The sequence below is a fragment of the Tenrec ecaudatus genome, chromosome 7 (genome assembly GCF_050624435.1).
Source record: "Tenrec ecaudatus isolate mTenEca1 chromosome 7, mTenEca1.hap1, whole genome shotgun sequence".
NCBI classification, from domain to species: Eukaryota; Metazoa; Chordata; class Mammalia; order Afrosoricida; family Tenrecidae; genus Tenrec; species Tenrec ecaudatus.
The window spans coordinates 129,783,034-129,803,819 of record NC_134536.1 but is presented as its reverse complement, the minus strand read 5'-3'; the positions used below and the strand labels follow the sequence as shown (position 1 = coordinate 129,803,819).

General features: G+C 57.4%; 1 protein-coding gene across 1 annotated transcript in view; it reads right to left on the bottom strand.

The window, feature by feature from the left end:
- The window catches only part of C7H6orf132 (chromosome 7 C6orf132 homolog), a 29,614-nt gene that overhangs the window by 7,604 nt on the left and 1,224 nt on the right, over positions 1 to 20,786 (bottom strand). The window contains exon 2 of the mRNA XM_075553789.1: positions 9,362 to 9,468. Within this exon, the coding sequence (XP_075409904.1) occupies positions 9,362 to 9,468 (107 nt within the window). The remainder of the gene's footprint in view (positions 1 to 9,361; positions 9,469 to 20,786) is intronic.

The window sequence follows — 20,786 nt, the reverse complement described above, 5'->3', positions numbered from 1 at the left end:
GACTCCACACACAAGGTGGGAGAACGCAAGGTTGGTGTCCTGCCCGAGGCAACCACGAGATGTGGGCCATCTCAGACCCACTCACTGCCCCCTCGGAGGGGAGGTGGGGTGTTGGGGAGCACACAGTTCATTTACTTCTTTAAATGACACCCGAGCCACCTTTAAGGGTGCCATTCAGAGCCAGGAACGACCTCCGAGGGGTCGACCTCCCTCCCTGTGCTTGAGCATAATCAGAGAGTAGAAAGACGGGAAGGCAGGCGCTCCAATCTGGGATTCCCCTTCCTGAGGAATGTGGCCTTGGGCTCCAGCTCCTGGGCTGAATGCCCTGTGACCTTGGAAGAGCAGTGCGAATGGACCTGCCGCACAGTTGTCCGGACCCGTGCTACGAGATCTGCTGGGGCTACATGTCCTGGACCAGAGCCAGGATGCACGTCCACCCTGTCTTTCTTCCACTCCACGGAGACCTGATTTCCTCGGGACTCAAAGGGGGACGACACTGTCTGCTTGGCAGGGACCTTAGGAGGTTCTAGTAACCCAGGAGACCCAGGCTACTTGGGTCTTCTGATCCTCCTGCTGACCAGGGTCAGGGAAGACACATGAACCATCAAAGCTTAATTCCCTGGATCCTAGAATGGCCTTCCGGGTCACCCTGAGTGATTAAATAGAATTGAAGACTTTATGGCCAAGGCCCCTAGCACTCTGAAAACGCTTTAGACTCCAGAGGCCTTGGGATGGATGGATGGATGGATGGAAGGCCTTCTCACAGCAGTTCTGGGTTGTTAGCCAAGCTCCCTGCACAAATAAGGAGGTGTTGGGGTGCACTCACCAACCCCCTCACTCTCCTTGTCCTGTGCTTGAGGTGCTGACGCCCAGCTCCTCGGGAACTCTCGTGCGGAGCTGAACACACTGTACTTGTGCGCTGCCGCCATGGTGGCCCCACACAACAGAACAAAAGCACCCCCAGCCTTGTCTGTGCATTGAACCACTGTGAGCCATCAGGCTCCTACTGGCCACATGCCGGCCGTCGATGGCCAGGCTTTATCTCCTAGTTACCCTTCATCTGGAAAATCCTCTCCCAACCGAGCTCAGCCAGCAGTCCAACCCTGACAGATGGCGGGTGGCCATGCCTGCGCTCCATTGGCCAGATTCAAACCGGCTCCTCCCAACAGGAAAGGCAGGGACTCTACCACCAGGCCCTCAATGCTGCTTATAGAGCACAAAGCTCCAGGCTTCAATCCCATTCCCCAGGCTCGGCCCACATGGGCTGCCACCGCTCTTTCGGTCAGCTCTCCCACTGTGGTCTGCATTCAGGGATGCATTTCCACGTCAGCCCCAGGAAAGCAGACCAGGGAGACAAAGCGCTCCCCGGGTCAGCACAGGGACACGGGCAGCCAGCGTGCAGTACACCCATCGCTTGGATGAGGGCGTCTCAGAGTGGGTCATTGGGATCCGTGGGATTTTCATCAATTGGCCTTTCAGCACAGGTGGCCAGGTCTTTTATTCCTGGTCTTAGTCGGACAGCTCTGCCGAGACCTGGTTAGAATCACGGCAACACACTAGCCCCTGCCGACAAGTGGGGGCAGTACATGAGGTGCACAGGCTGGGAATCAAGCCCAGGCTTCCCACACGTAAGGGAAGTACTCCATCTCTGTCTGCTTATTCATTATTAGGGGCCTGCTGCAGACCAGGCGGGAGCCCGGGTGGTGTCGTGGTTACGAGTTGGGCTGCTAACTGCAAGGTCAGCAGTTCGAAACCACCAGGCGCTCTGTGGGAGAAAGACAGGGCTTTCTACACCCGTAAAATGTTACAATCTCAGGAACTCACAGGGGCAGCTCTGCCCTGTCCTATGGGGTCACTATGAGTTGGCATTGACTCAATGACTGAGGATACAGAGCAAAATGCCTGACGTAGATTAAACACTCAAACCCAAACCCCCAAACACCGCCCTCGGCCCGTCCTGATTCAAGTGATCCCAGAGGACAGAATAGAAGTGCCCATGTCCACAGCAGGCCCCTAATAATTAATAAACGGGCAGAGGAGAACTGTTCCCCAATGTCATGGAAGGAGAGAGACGGAGTTCTCTTTTTTATTTATTTATTTATTTATTTATTTGTGAGACGGAGTTTTCTATTCCCATAAAGAGTCACAGTCTCAGAAGTTCACGGGGCCGTTCTACCCACCCTGTCCCATCGGGTTGCCAGGAGTCGGCATCGCACAGTGTAGTTTTCCCTCTTTCCATGCTGCCTGAAGTAACCAAGCGAGGCCCGTCCACTCCATGGCAGCCAGTTCGGGATTTGTGGCCGTATGCACCAGGAGTGCTGCTGGCACAGTGGTTACGGACTGGGATCCGCATAGCCGGCAGTCTGAAACCCCAGCGGCTCTGCGGGAGAAAGACTGGCTTTCTACTCCCGTGAACAGCCCTGGTCGAAAACCCACAGGGCACTGTGAGCCTGCACGGACTCCGAGGTTTTGTGTTTGCTACCAGGCACTGTTCTGAATATGTCCTACCTTCCCTTCATAGTAACTTAAAAAAAATCTTTTTATTGGGGGCTTGTACAATTCTTATCAAAACCCATCCATACATCTGTTGTGTCAAGCACATTTGTACATTTGTTGCCCTCATCGTTCTCAAAACATTTGCTTTCTACTTGAGCCCTTGCTATCAGCTCCTCATTTTTCTCCTTCCCTCCCCTTCCCTCCATTGTTAATTTATAAATTATTATTCACAGTAATTTTAAAAATAATAAACACGGAGACTAATACCAGTCAGTGGCGATGCCAAAACTCCAACCTCAAGCCTGCCCCTCTTGCCACCGCAGTCTCGGCCCCCACTCTCCCTCCTCCCCAAGCAGAGCCCTCTGTGGGTGGCTGTGGTCTTAGCTGTCCCAGGTCTGAGGGTCCTGCCTCTCTACGCACGTTCAGCAGAGGCAGGCCAATTCAGGAGACAGTGGCTGTCAGATTCCTGGCTGACTGGAGGAGTGGCAGACAGAACACGGGTTCCGAGAGGCAGCAAGCCCGTGTTCTAGGGCCGGCCCCCCCACCAGCTAACTCAGAGCAACGCCGCTTCTCTTTCTGTGGACTTAGGGGTCCGGTAACCTACGGGAAACTCTCTTCTGCAAACTCTCTGGGGGAGGCATTTTGACCCGGGTGTCTCGCCTGTGATCGGCGGGGGTCACTGGGACACTCGGGCCACCACTCAGGACAGGGTGCTGGGACAGACTGATGCCGTTGTTCCCAGATAGTTCTCCGCCTGCAGAGAGCGGGGAATGGGAGAGCCAGAGGTGGAAGGTGGAGGAGAGCGTGGAGGGAGGGGCTTTTGAAGCTGCCTTTTCCCCTGCAACAGGGTGAGGTTAAGCGGGCAGGGCGGGGTTTGAGGTGACCGCTGGCCTCCGACATGGGGACGTGGGAATCCCTCGACCGCAGTTAGTTCAGGAGCTGGCTGTACCCCACCCTTTATTTTGCCCCTCCCTGTGCTCCTGCCCCTGGAAAGGGACAACTTGGGGGGCCCAGGTGCTGTCTCCTAGGCTGGCTAACATGTGTCTCACATATAAGCTGGGGCAGGGCGTGGGGCCCTGACTGGGCGGCAGCTCCACATCAAGAGCGAGGCAGAGCCAACAAAGGACATGCAAACGGGCATCTGAAGGCCCCTCCTGTGTGTGTCAGATGAGGCCAGGCCACTCCCTGCAGCGCAGCAGAGAGATTCCCCCCCCCCCCCCGGCCCCCCCAGCCCTGGGGCAGAGTCCAGCCCTGGCCCTGCTGGGCGGGGAATTCCTTGGGAAATGAGGCCTGGGTGTTCCTTGTACCCACACCCAGACAACACCCAGAAGCTAAGGCCGAGGGGCCCCTTACTCCATTCCCTAGCTCGGTGGAGTTAGTCCTTTAAAAACCAGCAAGACTCCAAACTGAACTCACTGCCATCGAGTGGACACTGACCCACAGCGATCCTGCACCGGAGCGTCCCTCTGAAAACGCCCACAGCCTCGTAAACAGCACCCAGCTGTGGACAGTTGGGCACCACTCCAAGATCCTGCTCAAACTCACTGCCAGGCAGCGCCCCTGGCTCCTATCGGCCCCCACTGGGCCGGGTAGAACTGCCCCTGTGGGTTTCTGAGACCACAGCTCTTTACAGGATGAGGAAGTTCTAACTTTCTCCAAAGGATCGGCTGGGGGTTCAGAACTGCTGACCTTGCAGCTAGCAGCCCGACACATCAAGCCCATCAGGCCACTAGGCCTCCTTAGTCCAAGAAGAGTTGTAATGTCTTTTTTTCCTGACGTTTGTCTCTGTTTTCCTGGTTCTTATCAAAGAACAACACCCACGATGCCACTGCTGCCAATTGCCGTCAATTCCATACAGACAAGAACTGAGGTCTGCAGGGGTTTGGACAGCTGGTTTTATGGAAGGAGACCACCAGGCCTTTCTTCTGAGGCACCTCTGGGTAGACTTGAACTGTCAACCTTTCCATTAGCCAGGGTCTCTAATACTGCAGTGAAAACATGAGCTTTGGGGTCAGGCAGGCCACATTTCCATTCGTGACTCTACGGTGCACAGGCGATCAGAAAAGTGGCAGAGAGCTGGGTGGTGTCCATCTGTGCAGTCCTCCCCTTGCCCATCAGTGAAGTGAGAAACATACACATACACACACACACACACACACACACACACACACACACACACACACTTTGGCTTTGCTGTGGCCCCACAGACCACTGTAGAACATCTCAAGCAATCCTGGGGGCACAGAGCTGGAGGGAAACCAGTCCTCTCACTGTCCAGCAGAGCTCGGGTGGCAGATGGGCCCCTGCTCAGTGAGTCTGTGGTAGCCCGAGACCTTGGACACTGTGCAGGAGATGCTTCTCCGATGGGCTGGCTGTGTCTGTCCGGTGGGACCTGAGCAGATGGAGTGCTTGTCCAGGTCAGCGTATGGTCGCCAAGTATCCCCAAGACCCTTTCCTTTACGCAGCTTTCCGAGTGGAAGAGAAGGCGGGGGTGGGGAGGGTGGATGGGAGGGACTGGAGACATGGAGGATAAAGTGAGACTCCCCCCGGAGCCTTTGAGGGTCTGAGCCCTCTGTGCCACTCAGAGCCCGTGGTGGTGGCAGGGCTCCCCTTAACCAGCGACCCCTGGCCCCAGACTGAGGCTAGGCTCCCGCACACTGCCCTTGCCCACCAGGCTCATACATCCTCATGCCTGGAATTCCTCCAAGCCCAGCCAGGCTCCAAGGGGCCCGCCCGTGGGCAGCTCCGGGCTGACCTTGGCCACTGGCCAGCTGAGTCTCCGCTGCACATTGTGGAATGTAACTCCTCACCCGGACTCCCCCGGAGCCGGATCTGGGGCACCAGCCCCGCAGGGTGTGACAGCCAGAGGGGCAGGTGGGGGCAGCCGTGTTAAGACTGGGTGTGCTTGCGGTACACCACATTGCCCCCCTCCCAGGGAGACCACCAGAAAACCCCTCCAGGCTCCCAGTGCACCCAGTTGGGAGAGGCCCTGACAGTTCTCCTAGGCTGGGCAGCTCCTCCAGGCGTGGGGCGGGGTGGTGGTGGAGGGCCGAGAGCTGATGGCTAAAGGCAGCTTGTGTGCTTGCTCCCACAGAGAACCTTCTCGGCTGGAAGCCAGCAGCACCTTATCAACCTCCCTCCCCTCCACACACACACACAGCTCAGATACCCACTGGGGACCAGACAAGGACCTCTGGCCATAAGACCATCTTGCTCTGGACCCACTTGCTGTCCCAGACTGCCCTCAGTGTACCTAGGCCCCTGCCCCGGGCCCTGTGCTGGTGGTGGTGACGGTGGTGTGGGGCAGGGTCTGCTCCTACAGGTGTTCTGGGGTCAAGGGGACGTGGGCACTCACAGCCCACTCCTCCCCACGGCTCTACCTGCTCTAGGTACTAAACTCACTCCTGCCATTGGGGCAATTCCAACCTATAGCAACCCCATAGGACAGGGTCGAACCGCGTCTCTGGGTGTCAGAGACTAACTCGTTACCAGAGCAGAAACCAAAAAATAGCTCAAACTCACGGCCATGCAGTTAGTGTCTGCTGGTGGAGACCCTCTAGAGCACAGCAGAACTGCCCCCGTGGGTTTCTGGGACCGTCACTCTTTACAGGAGTGGAAAGCCTCATCTGTCTCCCACAGAGCGGCTGGCGGTTTTGAACTGCCCACTTTGGGGACAGCAGTCCAATTCGTCATCCACTATGCAACCAGGGCACCTTCTGCAGCTACGAAAGCTCCCAGAATTCCCTGCTTACATGGCCCAGCCCACTTCCAGGGCCTCCTCCCTGGGTCAGCACTGCCTGCTCCCCCATTCTCCTGTGATCTGCCCGCCAACCCGGGCTTGGGGGGCACTTTCTTGAATTCATTAGGTGCCTGAGGGGCCGCTGTCTGTGGATGGAGGTGGAGTTTTGGGGCCTTCACTGAAAGGAGCCAGGTGGGTGGAGAAAAAGGGTAGGCTGCTGGGCTGGTTGGGGGCAGGAAGGAGGGTTTCTGACACCCCTCCCCCACAAACCCTGGGGGCCCCTCACCTCACAACTCTTGCAGGCATGTCAGTCACCCGAGTCAGTTGAAAGCCCCTAACTATCCTGCCTGGCTCACCTAAGGACAGCAGACCCTGTCCCCTGGAGATCAGAGGGGAGCCCCCTTGGCCCTGGGTGGGGCAGAGAAAGAAGGCGGGCTGCCTGCCTTGAGCCCAGCCCATCACCTCCTCTGGCACAACCAGGCCTGCCTGACTCAGAGGGTGGGGTGACCTGAAGATCTCTCTTGGCCGGCCAGGCAGCCAGCTAGGGGCAGCCCCGGGGACCTGTCCAGCCAGTTTCCCATATTGCCACACTGGCATTGAATCCTTAATCTCTCATAGGCATCCCCTTGGGGATGGCTTGATCCAGAGCAGGGGCGGGAGCTCCAGCGAGAATGACAACCTTTCCCCAACAGACTCGGGTCTCAAAAGCCATGGGATCAGGCTCCAGCTCTAAGCTCTGGGTGGATTTCCTCTTAGAGGGGGTGTAGGAGTAGACCAGGACCCCCCTAACTCCAATGGTGATGGGGCTGAGTGTTGGGCAGGATGGTCCAGGAGCCCTGGGAGCAAGAGCCACAAGCTGACTCACGATTCCCCCTTAGAGAGACCCTGCCTGACAGGGCACAGTTACCCCCGTGAGTTTGGAGACTGACTCTTGGCAGGAGCAGAAAGCCCCATCTCTCCCGCCACAAGGGTCACAGGCTTAGAAACACTGAGGAGCAGTCCCACTCTGCCCTGCAGGGTGACCGGTAGTCGGAAGCCCTCAAAGGCAGAGGGTCTGATGGTTTAATCCAGCTCCAGGGCTCCCTGAGCAGGACCGTGTGGGGTGGCTGAGCTGGTAGGACCCCTCTTTTCAGATGAGGAATCCAGCAGCCTTTCAGATCAAGGAGTGAGCCACTTGCTACCAGAGGCCTGGCTTCTCAGGGGGCCCTCTCCAAGCAGCTGGCCCCCTCCCCTGCCCCTCCATCACCAGTTGTCATGGAGATGACCCGACTCATAGCGATCCCGTGTGGGAGAACTGTGCTCCATCGGGGCGCCAGTCGCTGATTTTTCGGAAGCACATCACCTGGCCTTTCTTCCAAGGTGCCTCTGGGCAGTCTTGAACCTCCAGCCTTTTGGGTAGCAACTGAGTGCTTAGCCATGTGCACCACCCCTCCACGAAGAAGTCAGCTGGGGCGAGCTTCAGCGCCAGGTAGTACAGCCAGAGGCCCAGCCAGCAACCTAGGGGCAGAGCCAGGCCGGGTGGGGGCTAGAGGCAGCCATTGGGAACCAGGCCCAGCTCTATCCTATTCCTCCAGGGCTCCCCAAGTCTTTCAGAATTGCCTTTGACTGTTGGATGCCTGGGATCGCTTTTCTTAGTCCTTAGTGCCTTTCCCTCAAATGGAGGGAGGAGGCTCCAGGGGGTGAGAGCAGGTGCGGCTGCCACGCCTCCCCCTCCTCCTGTAGGGCAATGAGGACAGAAGACCCCTAGGCCAGACAGAGCTATAGGGAGGGGGTGGGGAGGGCAGGAGGGGAGCTGGAGGCCCCTCCCGGGCCCCAGGGCAGCCTGGCCTGGAGGGTGGCAGGGAGTGTGGGAAGGCGGGACTGGGAGGGGCTGGGCGCTAGCAGAGTGGGCATGAGAGCCTATGTATGTGGCCCGTCGCCTCACCCTGGTCTCACAGGGGTCTGTGCCCCCAAAGAGCCCGGTACCCAGCAGAGCCCACAGGGGCAGTTCTACCCCATCCTCTAGGGTCACTCTGAGTCAGCATGGACTCGATGGCAGTGAGCTCGGAGCTCTTAAGAGAAGTGTTTCACTGTCTATAGTAGCAGCCAGTACTAGATACAGGATAGCATGCCAGCATGGTGTGTGTGTGTGTGTGTGTGTGTGTGTGTGTGTGTGTGTGTGTGAAGGTGGTGGTAGGGGGTATCCCAATTCTCCGTGTTGTATCTCAGCTGCATGTGGAGGTGGCAGGCACTCCTCTAGCAGTCTTATGCATCTTGGGGACAGTGGGTTAGGAGCTGAACCCCCACGATTGATTTAGGCCTTCCCCTTGGTTGGACTTTCAAGATTTGCCTGTGATGTCTGTGTATTGCTTTCTTTTCTCTTTAAGAATGAATCGACTTTTGCTATCCAAAGGGAAGAAGCCCTAGAGATTCATACTTCATTTTTCAAATAAGGTAACTGTATTTTTACAATCATAATCCATTTGTTTTTATCTCATTTATTTATTTACATTTTTGCTCTCTCTCTCTCTAAACTCTGGTAAGTATCCTACTATGTGAAGGGGCCTCCAATTGGCCGCAGGATTTTTGAAGCCCCCTCGAGCGTGTACCCCATTACACTCCGACTCCCCGCCATCAGCCAACTCTGACTCATCCTTCTCCGAGTAGAAGTGGTCTGGTGGGTCTCTGAGGCTGTGAGTCTCGCCGGAAACAGAGCTCCTGAGCTGGTGGGTCCAAGCTGCTGACCTGGTGGTCAGCAGCCCAAGACATAAGCCATCATGCTATTACCTCTTTACTCACCTGTATTCAGTCCCTCTCTCAATCCTCCCCTCTCGCCTTTCACACACACAGTCCTCTGATGGGACGCCGATTTAGCCACACACCCCTCCCACGCCTACATGGATGCAGGGCCTGGCTCGGAGCAGGCAGCAGGACTCCCACCTCACATCTCCTCTGTGCACACCATTTCCATCTCTCCCTGGGTCTCAGCCCGGGAGGAGCCACAAATCCCAGCTTTTCTGAAAGAGAAGTTTGGCAGCGCCCCCAATTGCCTTGGAATGAAGGGAGGGATGTGGGGCTGCCTCCCATGTGGCAGCCACCGGGGTCCCTGCCTAGAACCAACACCACCCCGAGCAGATCTGTACTCACCAGGGGAAGGAATGTCAGCAGGGGCCGGACTCTTGGCCGAGGTTTTAGCGTGGCTGTTCCTGACTCGCTCACCGTGTCAAACCGATGGTCTCCGTAGTGGATCCCATCTGGAGGGGATGAGAGAGGGAGGCGGTGAGCTGGGGGGTCAAAGGCTGGCATCCGGATCAGTCAAGTTCAATCTGCAGTTCCCCACTGAGGGAAGCCAGGCCCTTCTGTTGCCCTGGTCTACTCAGCTCAGTGCACCATCAGACAGTAAGACCCCTTCAGTGGGGTGTGTGCTGATAGGCCTCACTAAGGCTGGATTGTGGGGGGCTCCTGGGTCATTTCATGGCATCTCCTCCAGGATTCCTGGTCCTTCTTCATCATGGGACATTGCCTCTCCTTTGGGGGTACCTGAGAGCCCGGCCCCGGCCACTGCTCATCTTCAAGAGAGGGAGCTAGCACATTGCCTTCTCTCAAGTACTTGGATCTAACCTGGAGCAAGCAGAGATGATGGGCCACCTGCCGTCTCCAGCACTCAGTCAAGTCTCAACTTCTGGATTCTTCAACTTTGAGACACCTGGCCCCCCCTGAATCACATGGTCAGAAGCGGAGGGAATGGGTGTGGCCCTGACCCTAGGAGACAAGCTGAAAGAGGACTGTAGGTCCTACCCCAGCGCCCCCACGGCAGGTCTCTCTGGGCCTCAAGGCTCCACCCCCCCCCCCAGCACCGTGGGAGGAGTAAGTGTGCAGCCCCTTCCCTGGTAGGAAGAGCAGCTCTTTCTCTACCACGTTCCTGGTGCAGGGCTCAGCACCCACAGAAAGGTCGGCCCTTGGAAACCACACCACAGCGGCTCAGAGGGAAGACCTGGCGTAGGTTCCTGAGCGCACAGTCAGTGGGCGCCCATTGAGCAGAGCTCCCTGTGGGCATGCAGCTCAAGGCACTTCTCCCAGGGTGCTTCCTGGAGCAGGGTGAGGGGGGTCGTCTCCTCCTCTGCCCCCAAATGGGGAGAAGAAAGGTCCCGCGGCCCTGAGGCAGAAGCCACCAAGTGGAACCTGAACCTGCCGCAAAGGTGCCAAGCGGTTAGCTTAAACATCTGTTAGGAAGGTGTTGGGATGAGAACAGAGGCAGCACAGTTTTCTACACCTGAGCCTCGGCTCTCCAGCCCTGGATGTGAGCATCCAGCTTAGAACGTCCCCAGTAAGCCAGCAGTGAGAGTCAGGGTCCTGCCAAGGCAGGCACCTGGCTGGTATCGCCAACAGGCTCAACAATCTCCCGAACAGAATTTCAAATTCACATGGAATCCAGATCTGTACGCTACACCCCGAGCTCATCGGCTCAGCGAGCTTGTAGGTCTGGGAGATCCTCTGCTGTGGGTTTCTGAGACTGTGATTCTCTGCGGAGTAGAAAGCCCTGATGTGCTCCCATGGGGTGGCTGGTGGTTTCAAACCATTGACCTGAACCTCGCAGCCCAACCTGTAACCACTACCCCAGCAGGGCTTCTCGGTACCCCAAGGGTCTCTTTAAACCTCACACTGCAAGCATCCCCTGAAGTCAGCTCTGAGCCAGTTAGACGAGCCAGACGAGAACCCCAGCACGAAACTGACACTGTTTTAAAGAACACGCAGACTGATGGATAAGGGGCGTGGCGGGTCAGTGACGGTGAAGTTGTTTGGAAAAGGCGGTCGAGGTGGCCCCGCTGGGAGAGTGTACTCAGTGTCACTGAGCAGAGGTGACTGACGCGGTGTTATGAGGGGAAGGCATAAAGCGCTGTGACCGGGGTTCGCGTGCGTGGGTTTCTTTCACATGACACGCATCTCGACCAGAGCTGTCAGTCACACACTTGCTGCACAGAGAATTTTCTGTCTCCTACAGGACAAGGCACCTGCTGGTTCTCTGAGAGCAGCAAGGCTGCCCTGGGAGAGCCTGCCTCTGCCACCCGGCAGCCCCGAGCTTGCCCCTCGCCCCTCAGACCTAAAGTGGAAAGGGACCCGATTGGAGTCCCTTGCGGATGACCCAGTGCCGGGTGTAAACGGGAGAGCACAGGGTGGGGGGCTGGAAAGATGGAAACACTGCCCTTGAGGGGTGGGCAGCTGGATGCTGGGCAGGGTGCAGGGACGACAGACTCTGTTGTGATGTTTCCATGGGATAAAGGTTTCTGTGACTCTGCAAGAGACCTTCCTACCAAAAACAAAAGGTTCTCAGCCTGGCCCCCACCCACTGTGTGCTCCGTGGGTTCCCCTGGTCCCAGGCAAGGCCAGTTTCCCCCACGGTCCTGCCCTGCACATGCAGGTAAACCCGATTCCCCAGTCCTGGCTGCCAGCTAGGCGCCCCAGGTGGCAGACCAGCCCTGGGGAGGGTGGGGGAGGGAACTGTAAGACGCCGGTCTGAATTTGTCCGAAACAGCACAAGTGGAGGCAGCTGAACACACCTAACAGCCACTGCAGAAGTCCACCTGGCTCTCTCCTGCCTCCAGGTGAATGCACACACCCAGGAGCATTCTATAGCCCTAGATTGGACTCATGTGGCTCCCAACACCGGGCTGGCCACGGAAGGGGCGGGATGAGTGCAGCGCCCAACCGGAGCGGGTGCAGGCACTTCCTGGAGGGGCTGGAGTTAAGCTCTGGAGATGGAGGCTGCCACCTTTGTACAGCTGGGTTCCAATCTCACAGCCGGCTGCCGAGTGGTTCTGACCCACAGCGGCCCTCTAGGGCAGGGTACAGCTGCCCCGTGGGTCTTCAAGACTGTCACTGTACTGGGGTAGTAAGCCTCACCTTTTCCTGTGGAGCGGCTGGAGTTTCAAGCGGCTTTAGTCCTTTGAGGCCAGCAGCCCAATGCATGACCCGTACCACCACCAGGGCGCCTAGCAAGTCACTGTGCTAAGGTTTGTAGGCAGAGGAGCCAGGGAGGCGATGGCAGCCGGCACAACAAAGGAACACAATAGACAAAGCATAGCTAATGCTTCTAATAGACCCCGCACTGTGTAAGCACCTGACACACGAGCCATCACCGGGGATCTGATTCTGGGGGGAGGGGTGATGGGGACACCCCACGTGTACCAAGTAGAACTGTGTGCCCGTGGCCGTGATCTTTCAGAAACAGCTGGTCAGGCTTAGCCTCGAGCAGCCCCTCCCTGTGACTGTGGGCCCCACCTCGGCTCAGAGTGATGCGGCAGGTCACCGTGACCTTAGGAGCACCAGCTGGATGCAAACCACCGGCCTTTAGGTTGGTAACCAAGCTCTTAAACCATGCATGCCCCCGCTCCCCAGCCCCCTTTCCAGGAACTCCAAACATCATCCAACATCAACAACAACACAACCAACTCATTGCGGTCAAGTTGAACTCTGATCCACGGCAGCTTCATAGGGCCAAGGTGAGCCAAGCCACGGGACTCCCCACGCCGACATCTTTACAGAGCGGTCCCATGGAATGGCTGAAAAGTCTTCCCAAGCATCTGACACTCGACTGCCCACCCACGCCACCACGATGCCGACAATTCTGAGTCGGCATTCGTGAGACTGAAGCAGAGGTGGGGGATGTTCAGCCCCCAGGTCACATAGGGCCGGAGAAATCGTCAAGACCGGCGGACATCCACCCCTCACCCAAGAGAAGCGGCTGCGGCCATCCCCTTAGGGGTGCGCTAAGGAGAGTTGACCACTATGACCGGGAAGGATGCTTTACGTACCCACACCGCCCCGGGCAGCAAAAAGGCTCCCCACGCCAGCAAACCTTTATGGAAGCGGATGGGCTCACACTTCTCCTGCGGGGCTGACGGCCTGTACCGAGGTTACCTTTATACGCTCAGGAAAACAGTAAACTGAGGACAGGGCTGGGAGAGGATAGGGGATGGTACGCAGGGAAGGGAGCAGGAAGACCAGCTCCGGCCCGGAGCAGCAGCTGGCCCAAGGCCACACCAGGGCCACAGCCGAGCCAGGTCTGGCCTTGACATCTGATGGCCTGTCCTTGACTTGGCCCCAAGCCTTTACTGTCCTGGTCGCTGAGGCTGTTCTAAGAAGCGGAACCCTTTCTAAGGACACAGTAATTCTCCGTAAAGTACCGCAGCTGACTCCTCCCTCCCAACATCCCTCCCGCGCCCTCACCAGACCTCCCCTTTGGGAAAGTCAGTTTGAAAACCCCTGTTTTGAGACACCGGGCCTGGCTGGAACCTGAGCCGCCAGGCCAAGGTTGCAAACAAAACAGAAAGACGTTGAGGTCAAACGCTAGACGAGCCCTCAGAGCGAACATGAACTCTGCTCCAACCACAGCGTCAGAGGTGCTAGAAAGGGGACAAGCTCCCACAGGACCAGAGGCTCCAGCTGCCCTAAGGAGCCTCTGAGTCAAGGTCTGGCAAACTGCTTCTGAAAGCCACTGTCCTTGGAAACCTGGGGTCCACTCAGGGGGAACTGGTGGGGGTCGGCCCCTGAACGATGAAGCTTTCTACTCCTGTCCAGAGCGGTCGGCTCGGAAACCCACAGGGGCCGGCCTGGCCTGCCCTGCCCTAGAGGGTCACTCGGGGGCAGTGAGTTTGGTGTGGTTTCAGCAGCGTCCTCCCAGGGGCCTCAGAAGTTTGCACGTGAGGAGGAGATTGTGGATCTTCCGGTGGGTTTTCACAGGCAGGAAGGAGGAGGGGCTCTAAAGAGACAGGCCCCTTCCGCCATTCCAGCAGCCAGGGAGCCTGGGTGAGTTTCCGGTGAGACCCTGGAGCAGGGCTACGCAGAACCCAGCCCCATTAAGATAGATATAAACCCAAGCCTCTGCCTGGCCAATTCACCTCAAAACTGACAGGGAGGCTAAAACAGGGCTTGCAAGGCCAGGTCCAGTCACCTAATAAAACCCAGATCACAGAAATGACCCCAGTTCTCTCCAAGAGTTCCAGCCTCTCTGTCCCAAGACTGTGCTCAGGGTAAACTTTTTGTTTGGTGGTTACTCATTTCCTCCTCCAACCCAGAAACATGGGCGGTGGCGTAGGGTTTGGCCACTAGCCCAGAGGTCAGCATTTCAAATCCACCAGTTGAACCCAGAGAAACCATGGAGTGGCTCTCACCAAGGACCTGAGTTCACAGAAATAACCAGTCCCCTCCCCCAAACACTTAGAGGCAAGGCGGGTGCGACATCGTCGCACGCTTCGGACATACTAGCAGAGATCCCCGTCCCTGGAAAGGACGTCATGCTTGCTACAATGAAGGGGCCTCCAAGCCCAAGGCCCTCAAAGGAGAAGGATGGGCAGCTACCGTGGCTATAACAAGGAGCTTCAACATAAACAGGTTTGGGGACAGAGAAGGACCAAGTGGCTCTCCCATCTGGCTCACACAGGCTCGCCAGGCGCTGGCACCGACTGGAGGGCACCGAACACCACCACCCTCCTAAAAAACTAGCACCAAGTTTTGGGTGTCGCGTCTGTCCCCGTAGATTTCAACCTTTCTGGTGGTGAAGAAGCTGCCCAGGGCAGGGGAAGGTGACCCCCAAACCCACTGCCGTGGCGCTGATGCTGGCTCAAAAGGAAACCCGGTGGGTTCCCGAGACGGTCACTCTTTACAAAAGCAGAGCCTCCTCTTTCTCCCACAAAGTCGCTGACGGTTTTGAACAGCTGGTCTTTGCGGATCGCAGTCCAACACATACTCACACTCCTCCGGGGCTCCCGGGAGGCAGACCAAGCCTGTCATACACAGCCAGGCAATGCCCAGACAACCCACCATCTGGAGAGGGGCCGGAGGACAGTGTGGGACGGGATGCAGCTGAAGTAGGGCAGGTTTCAGTTTTTGCTCCGGGATTTGGTCTGTGTGGGGGACCTTGGGCACAGTGCTAGATCTGAGTCTGTTTCCATGCCCTGTGTAGACAAGGATGCCATCTGCGTGAGACGGCGTGGGGCTGGAGATGAAGTGGGCAACAGGTCAGCTCAGCGCCTTGCAACTAGGTCAGCGGTTCTCAACCTGTGCGTCACGACCCCTTTGAGGGGGTCAAATGGCCCTTTCACAGGGGTCACCCGATTGGTAACAGTAGCAAAATGACAGTGATGAAGAAGGAATAAAAATAATGTTATGATGGGGGGGAGGGGATCCCCACCACATGAGGAACTGTATGAAAGGGTCGAGGCATGAGGAAGGTTGAGAGCCACTGAGCTAGTGGGTCCTCGGTCGACCTGGGCCGCTGGGAGGGCGGGTTAAGCCAACACACCCTCATTGTTCTCGCCTTCTGCATCACCTCACCTCGCCACCGCCCACGAGGCCATGCCACTTGCAAACGGTGAGCGAACTGGTAGGATAACTTTTCAGTCCTGATGCTTGCGCTGGTCCCGACCTCTTTTTGCAGATGGGGCGGCTGAGGCCCAGAACGGGTGGTAGTGATGCCCCCAGTTCCAGGTACAGGGCTCACCGCTTGACTTCAGTCAGGCCTGGTTCTCTCTGCCTGGGGTGGTGTGTGCGAGGTACAGGGGCCAGGAGTGTGACAGGGCCAGGCACAAGCTGCTCCCTTCTCCCCATCTCAAGAAGAGGACCCCTCTCATGCAGTGTCTGCTGCTTTTGCAAAGAGCTCAGGGGGAGCCAGGGAAACCAGTGCTTTCTCCTCGGCCCTCAAGCTGCCCCTGGGGTCTCCATGGAGGTTGAGGTTGGAAAGAGCCCCTCAATCCTAACCACTTGGTTTGGGTCCAGAAAGGTCTCTAGGCCGATGTCACCTTTGGGACACCAAGTGTCAGGCCTGTCGACCCAGCCCGCCTTCCAGCTGGTCATTTGAGAGCTCAGCCACTGACCCCAGTCCCCAAGCTCTGGCGATCTAGACGAGACAGTAAGTTTAAATAAATGTCTCCCATCTCTGAAATAAGAGGGGGACTCCCGACTATGCGTGGAAAAAGTCCATCATGTTGTACTTCTGAGTTTCCTCCTTCTCCATGCACTTTATTGAGGTCGGATTTGCCGATCATCAAACGCGCCCATTGGAAATGGGAGGTTCGCGTAGACTTCTATGAAAACACCACACTGGACACGAGGCAGGGGGTGAGCACTGGGGAGCAGGTGACCTGGCTCAGCGCCCCTCATTCCCGTTTCCAAGTAGAGTCAGGCCGGTTCTAAGACCTTCCTGCTCATCACTCTTCTGAGGGAGGTGCCCTCCCTGTTCCATTGGTGCTGGGAGGAGGTGACAGCTCCAAACCAAGGTCCCACAGCTGTCAGGAAGCAGAGTCAACGGCGGGGGCCCCAGCGCCTTGTCTTTTGAACACTGGCCTTGGGGAGGTCTGTCCCCTTCTGCGGCCACTGAGTGCATCCCAAGCCGTGGTGGGCCTGCCTGCGTCCGGTCCAGGTGGAATTGGCGCTGTTGGTTTGCAGTGGCTGCTGTGTGGGCAGTGGATTGCCAGGCCTGTTCTCCTAGGTGCCTCAGGGTGAATGCAAACCGCCATGCTTTTGGCGAGCAGCTGGGCACCCCAGGTCCTCGTGGGAGTCCCTGGAGACTCTGGGCTCTGCCTGAGGCTCAGGTTCCTTGCCCTATAAAAAGGAGGCTCCTGGCTCGACTCTGCTGAGAGCCTCCCAAAAGGGGAAGGGAAAAGAAACCAGGAGGACTTGGGGTGGGGCAGAGCCCCGGGGGGGAGGGTTGGGTGATGACTTGGGACCTCAGAAATTCCCACATGACCTTGGTCTCATTCATAGACATAGGTAAGGACTTTGCCATTACTGAACCAGAGTCACCCAGTCAACAGACGGGCCCCTGGCCTCGCTGAAGTGTGTGTGTGTGTGTGTGTGTGTGTGTGTGTGTGTGTGTGTCGGGGGTGAGGGTGGGGGTCCCATTCATTCTCAATTACTGGAGAAGCGCCAGGAGGAGACCCGTATAAGTACAACCCACAAATGGCTTTAATGAGGCCATTCCTTGCTAATTAAAAGGTCCACAGGGCGGGAACCTGCAAAGGCCAGTCTGTCCCAGCAAGCCCCAGCAAGCCTGCCCCAAGGACCAGAGCGAGCCCTTGGTCCAAGGGCAGAGGGGACTCTGGCTGTGGGGCTGGCATGGGGGCAGGGAAGCATGGAGCAGAGAAGCCTGGGGGTAAGTGCAGCACAGCGGAGCCCCTCAGTGTGCAAGCTGACCACCCCACCCCGGGGCTTATCCAGTCCACAGACCAGTGGGGCCGGCCTCCTTGGGGAACCTGCTAGAAATGCTGTATCAGCCCTTCCCGTCATTGCAAACCTACCATACGGGAATGGGGTTTCCCCAGGGCTCCGGGGCTCTCGGGAACATGTGAATTGGCAGAGAGAACATCTGCCTAGATCAGCAGTGGCAGCTGCTGCGGTTATGATTTGGCTGGGAGCGAAGGGGCACCCCAGAGCAGAGCCTCAGAGGTTAAGGAAGGGACAGAGGAGCTTATATAATGCAGCCGAGGGCAGGGGGTGGTGGTGGTGGTGTGTGTGTGTGTGTGTGTGTGTGTACACAGAACTGCAGGCAAACCGCAGCTCACCTCCAGGAGAGGAGGATAAACAAAAGTCTCCTTCACAGCCTGACAAAGTACAGATCAGCTTTCGGGCTCCTGGGGCTGGCCCTGTCCAGTCCAGGCTGGAAGTCAGTGTTTGGTTCTGTGGGGGTCCGGGGGCTTCCCACACCAAGACACAACATCTGGGGACTTCAGGGCCAGAGACACCAGGACAGGCAGCCACTCCACAGAGCACTGATAACACCTGGTCCCATTTCCCTACACATTTCTTGAGAACTTACTGTGTGCCCTGTCAGGAGCCCTGGTGGTGTAGTGGACAGCTCGGTGCATTGGGCTGCTAACCACAAGGTCAGCAGTTTGAACCCACCCGGTTGCTCCAAGGGAGAAAGAAGAGGCGTCCTCCTCCTGTCAAGATGTGCGGTCTAGGAAACCCACAGGAGTCGATCCACTCTGTGCCGCAGGGTCACTGAGTCGGGATGACCTTGAGTGGGTTGGGTGTGCTCTGCAAGGTGACCTTGACAGGGACAATCGTCCAGCTACCTCAGGCGAAAGAAAGCCGGTTCTTCAAACTCTCTGCTCAAAACACTCACCCGGAAGCTGGTTCAAACTCAGATCCTGGGTCCCAGCCTGAAGATTCTGACTCTGCGTGCCTGGGGTGGGGCCCAGGACGCGGCAAGCACACCCCATGGCGCGGGCGGGGTGTTACAGACTGAGGAGAGACTGCCTGCCCTGGCGGCAGGGCCTCCTACAGCAACCATGTGCCTTATCTCGGGGACTCGCAGAGATCCCCATCTCTGCTCTGCTTTCTCGGGCAATTTAAAAAGACCACCGCCTGCCCAGAGAGGGCTTCGTTAGGACCGCGCTTGCATTAAACGAAGCCTGCCTGGTAGTTACTGGAATAAATGCTAGGGAAATTCTTGAAGGAAAAATTTACCTGTCACCACCTTCACGTGATTTGCTTACCGGCTGTGGCCAGCCTGCCCTTGTGCCAAACACATATTTACAGGACTGCAGCCACACAGCCTGAAGTTACTCATTAATTCCCCCACATACCCCTACATCGATCCCCACACCCACTTCCTCTTCTCCCAGGGCTGGACACCTGGCCGCAACACCCCCCACGCTCCTGGCCAATGTCTAAGACTCCAGGGCCCAGTGGCACTCCCATCCCACCCCCCTTGGAGACTCCGTTTTTCTGCAGTCTGCGGCAATGTTGGGACAAGCTGAAACAGAGAAAGGCAGGAAGTGATGAAAACGGAGAATCACTCATGAGCCGAGCTCACCGCCATGGGGTCGAACCGCTGACCTTGTGGTTAGCAGCTCCAGGGGTACCCAGCCCACTGTACCACTAGCTGACTGGATCGTAGGAAACCATGCTTTAGACAAAGGACGGACAGACTTTTTCTGGGACGGATCCGATCAAGTGCCTGTGTTCGGCTCCCAGCAGCAGGAGAGCAGCCACAGACCTTATCACTGACTGAGGGGTGGGAGGTGTCCGCCGCACCACCCTTGATTTACAAAACTGATCAAGGGCCGGATGTGGCCTGAGGCCGTAGTTTGCCAGTCCTGGCTTTAAAGCATCTGTGCGTGTGTTTAGCGCTCTTTTTGTACGCAGTTTCCACGTGACAGAAGAAAAAAAAGAAACGGACGGCGGCCAGCGCGGCTGGCACTCACTGCCATCCATCCAGCCAGGGCCGACTCACGGTGACCCTGTAGGACCAGCAGAACTGCCCCTGTGGGTGTCCGAGACTGTCACTGCGTATGGGAGTAGAAAACCTCATCTTTCTCTCCGGGAGTCACGGGTGGTTTTGAACTGCTGACTTTGCTGTGTGTAACCTCTGCACTACACTGGCTCCTTTTAGAGAGTGGTTACGTGATGGGCCCCTGGCGGCTCTCACCATGACGTCACAGAATCCACAACATCAGCCACCCCCCCAAAACCCACGTGTCCACTCAGCGGGGAGGAGGGCCCCGGCCACACCCCTCTCCCTGGGTAACACCCCCGGAAACTCGGGAGTCATCCTGCCGGTGCACGCTCTTCTTCCCAGCCCTCCATGTGCTGGGCGGAACCAGGCTGACTCAGCGGGAGACCCACCCCTGCCCTGGGGGCCAGGAGTGGCCCCTGGGCTCCAGCCCAGCCTAGGTTGATGAAGGAGGCTGGCTGGGTTGGCAATACTCCCTGCCTGCCACTTCTCATGGAGAAGCCAAATCCCTCCTAGAGACTGCTCTGCCGGGGCCAGAACTCAGAAAAAGTCTGTGACAGGCAATCCCAAGGTTTCCCCTTGGGGGAAGGAGTGGAGGAGGGCGCAGGGAGGTTCCTAAGGTAGAAGAGCCTCAAGTCAAATTCGCCCTCGCATCTCCTTGCCTCCATCAGGTTTTTGAGCTGGAGAGCAGCGGCATGAGGACATGAGCCTGGAGCTGGGCGACACTGTTAACACTGGAGAGGGCGCATTGTGGGGTCCACAGACCTATGTGGACACTGGATCGTGCGTGGCAAAGGCTGCACAGACTAGGCATCTCGAAAAGCCATCGGGTTGGACACTTGGGAAAGTGTCCTCACCGTTTTAGGGCTGAGGAATCTTGGGCATGTGCCGTATCCTGTCCTGGTGCTTCCAACTCCTGGCCTGTCAAATAGGAATGATAATAACAGTGCCCAGGCTCGATGAGTCAACAGCACGAAGGCGTGCGAGGGTGTCAAGAATGGCGCCTGGCACCCACCAAGGATTTGCCAGCACAAAGTCTTGGTCCAGGTGAGGGGAGAGTTCCGGGCAGCACACCTGCCACTTTCTGGTCCCTAACCATGCCTCCGATGTGCCCTGCCTTTCTAGACTTTATGTCTGTTCTCTCTGCCAGCGATATCCTCTCTTCTCAGCTCCAATGCTCCTTGTAGCTCCTCCCAGAGCGTCTCTCCTCTGCCCCTTCTGCACTCAGCAGTTGGTTACAGCAGAGGCTTGGAAAGGGCTACGTGACTGTGGTTAGTTCTGATCACAACCCACAGGTCTGAGATCCTTGGGCCAACAAGGGACGGCAGCATGCTGGCT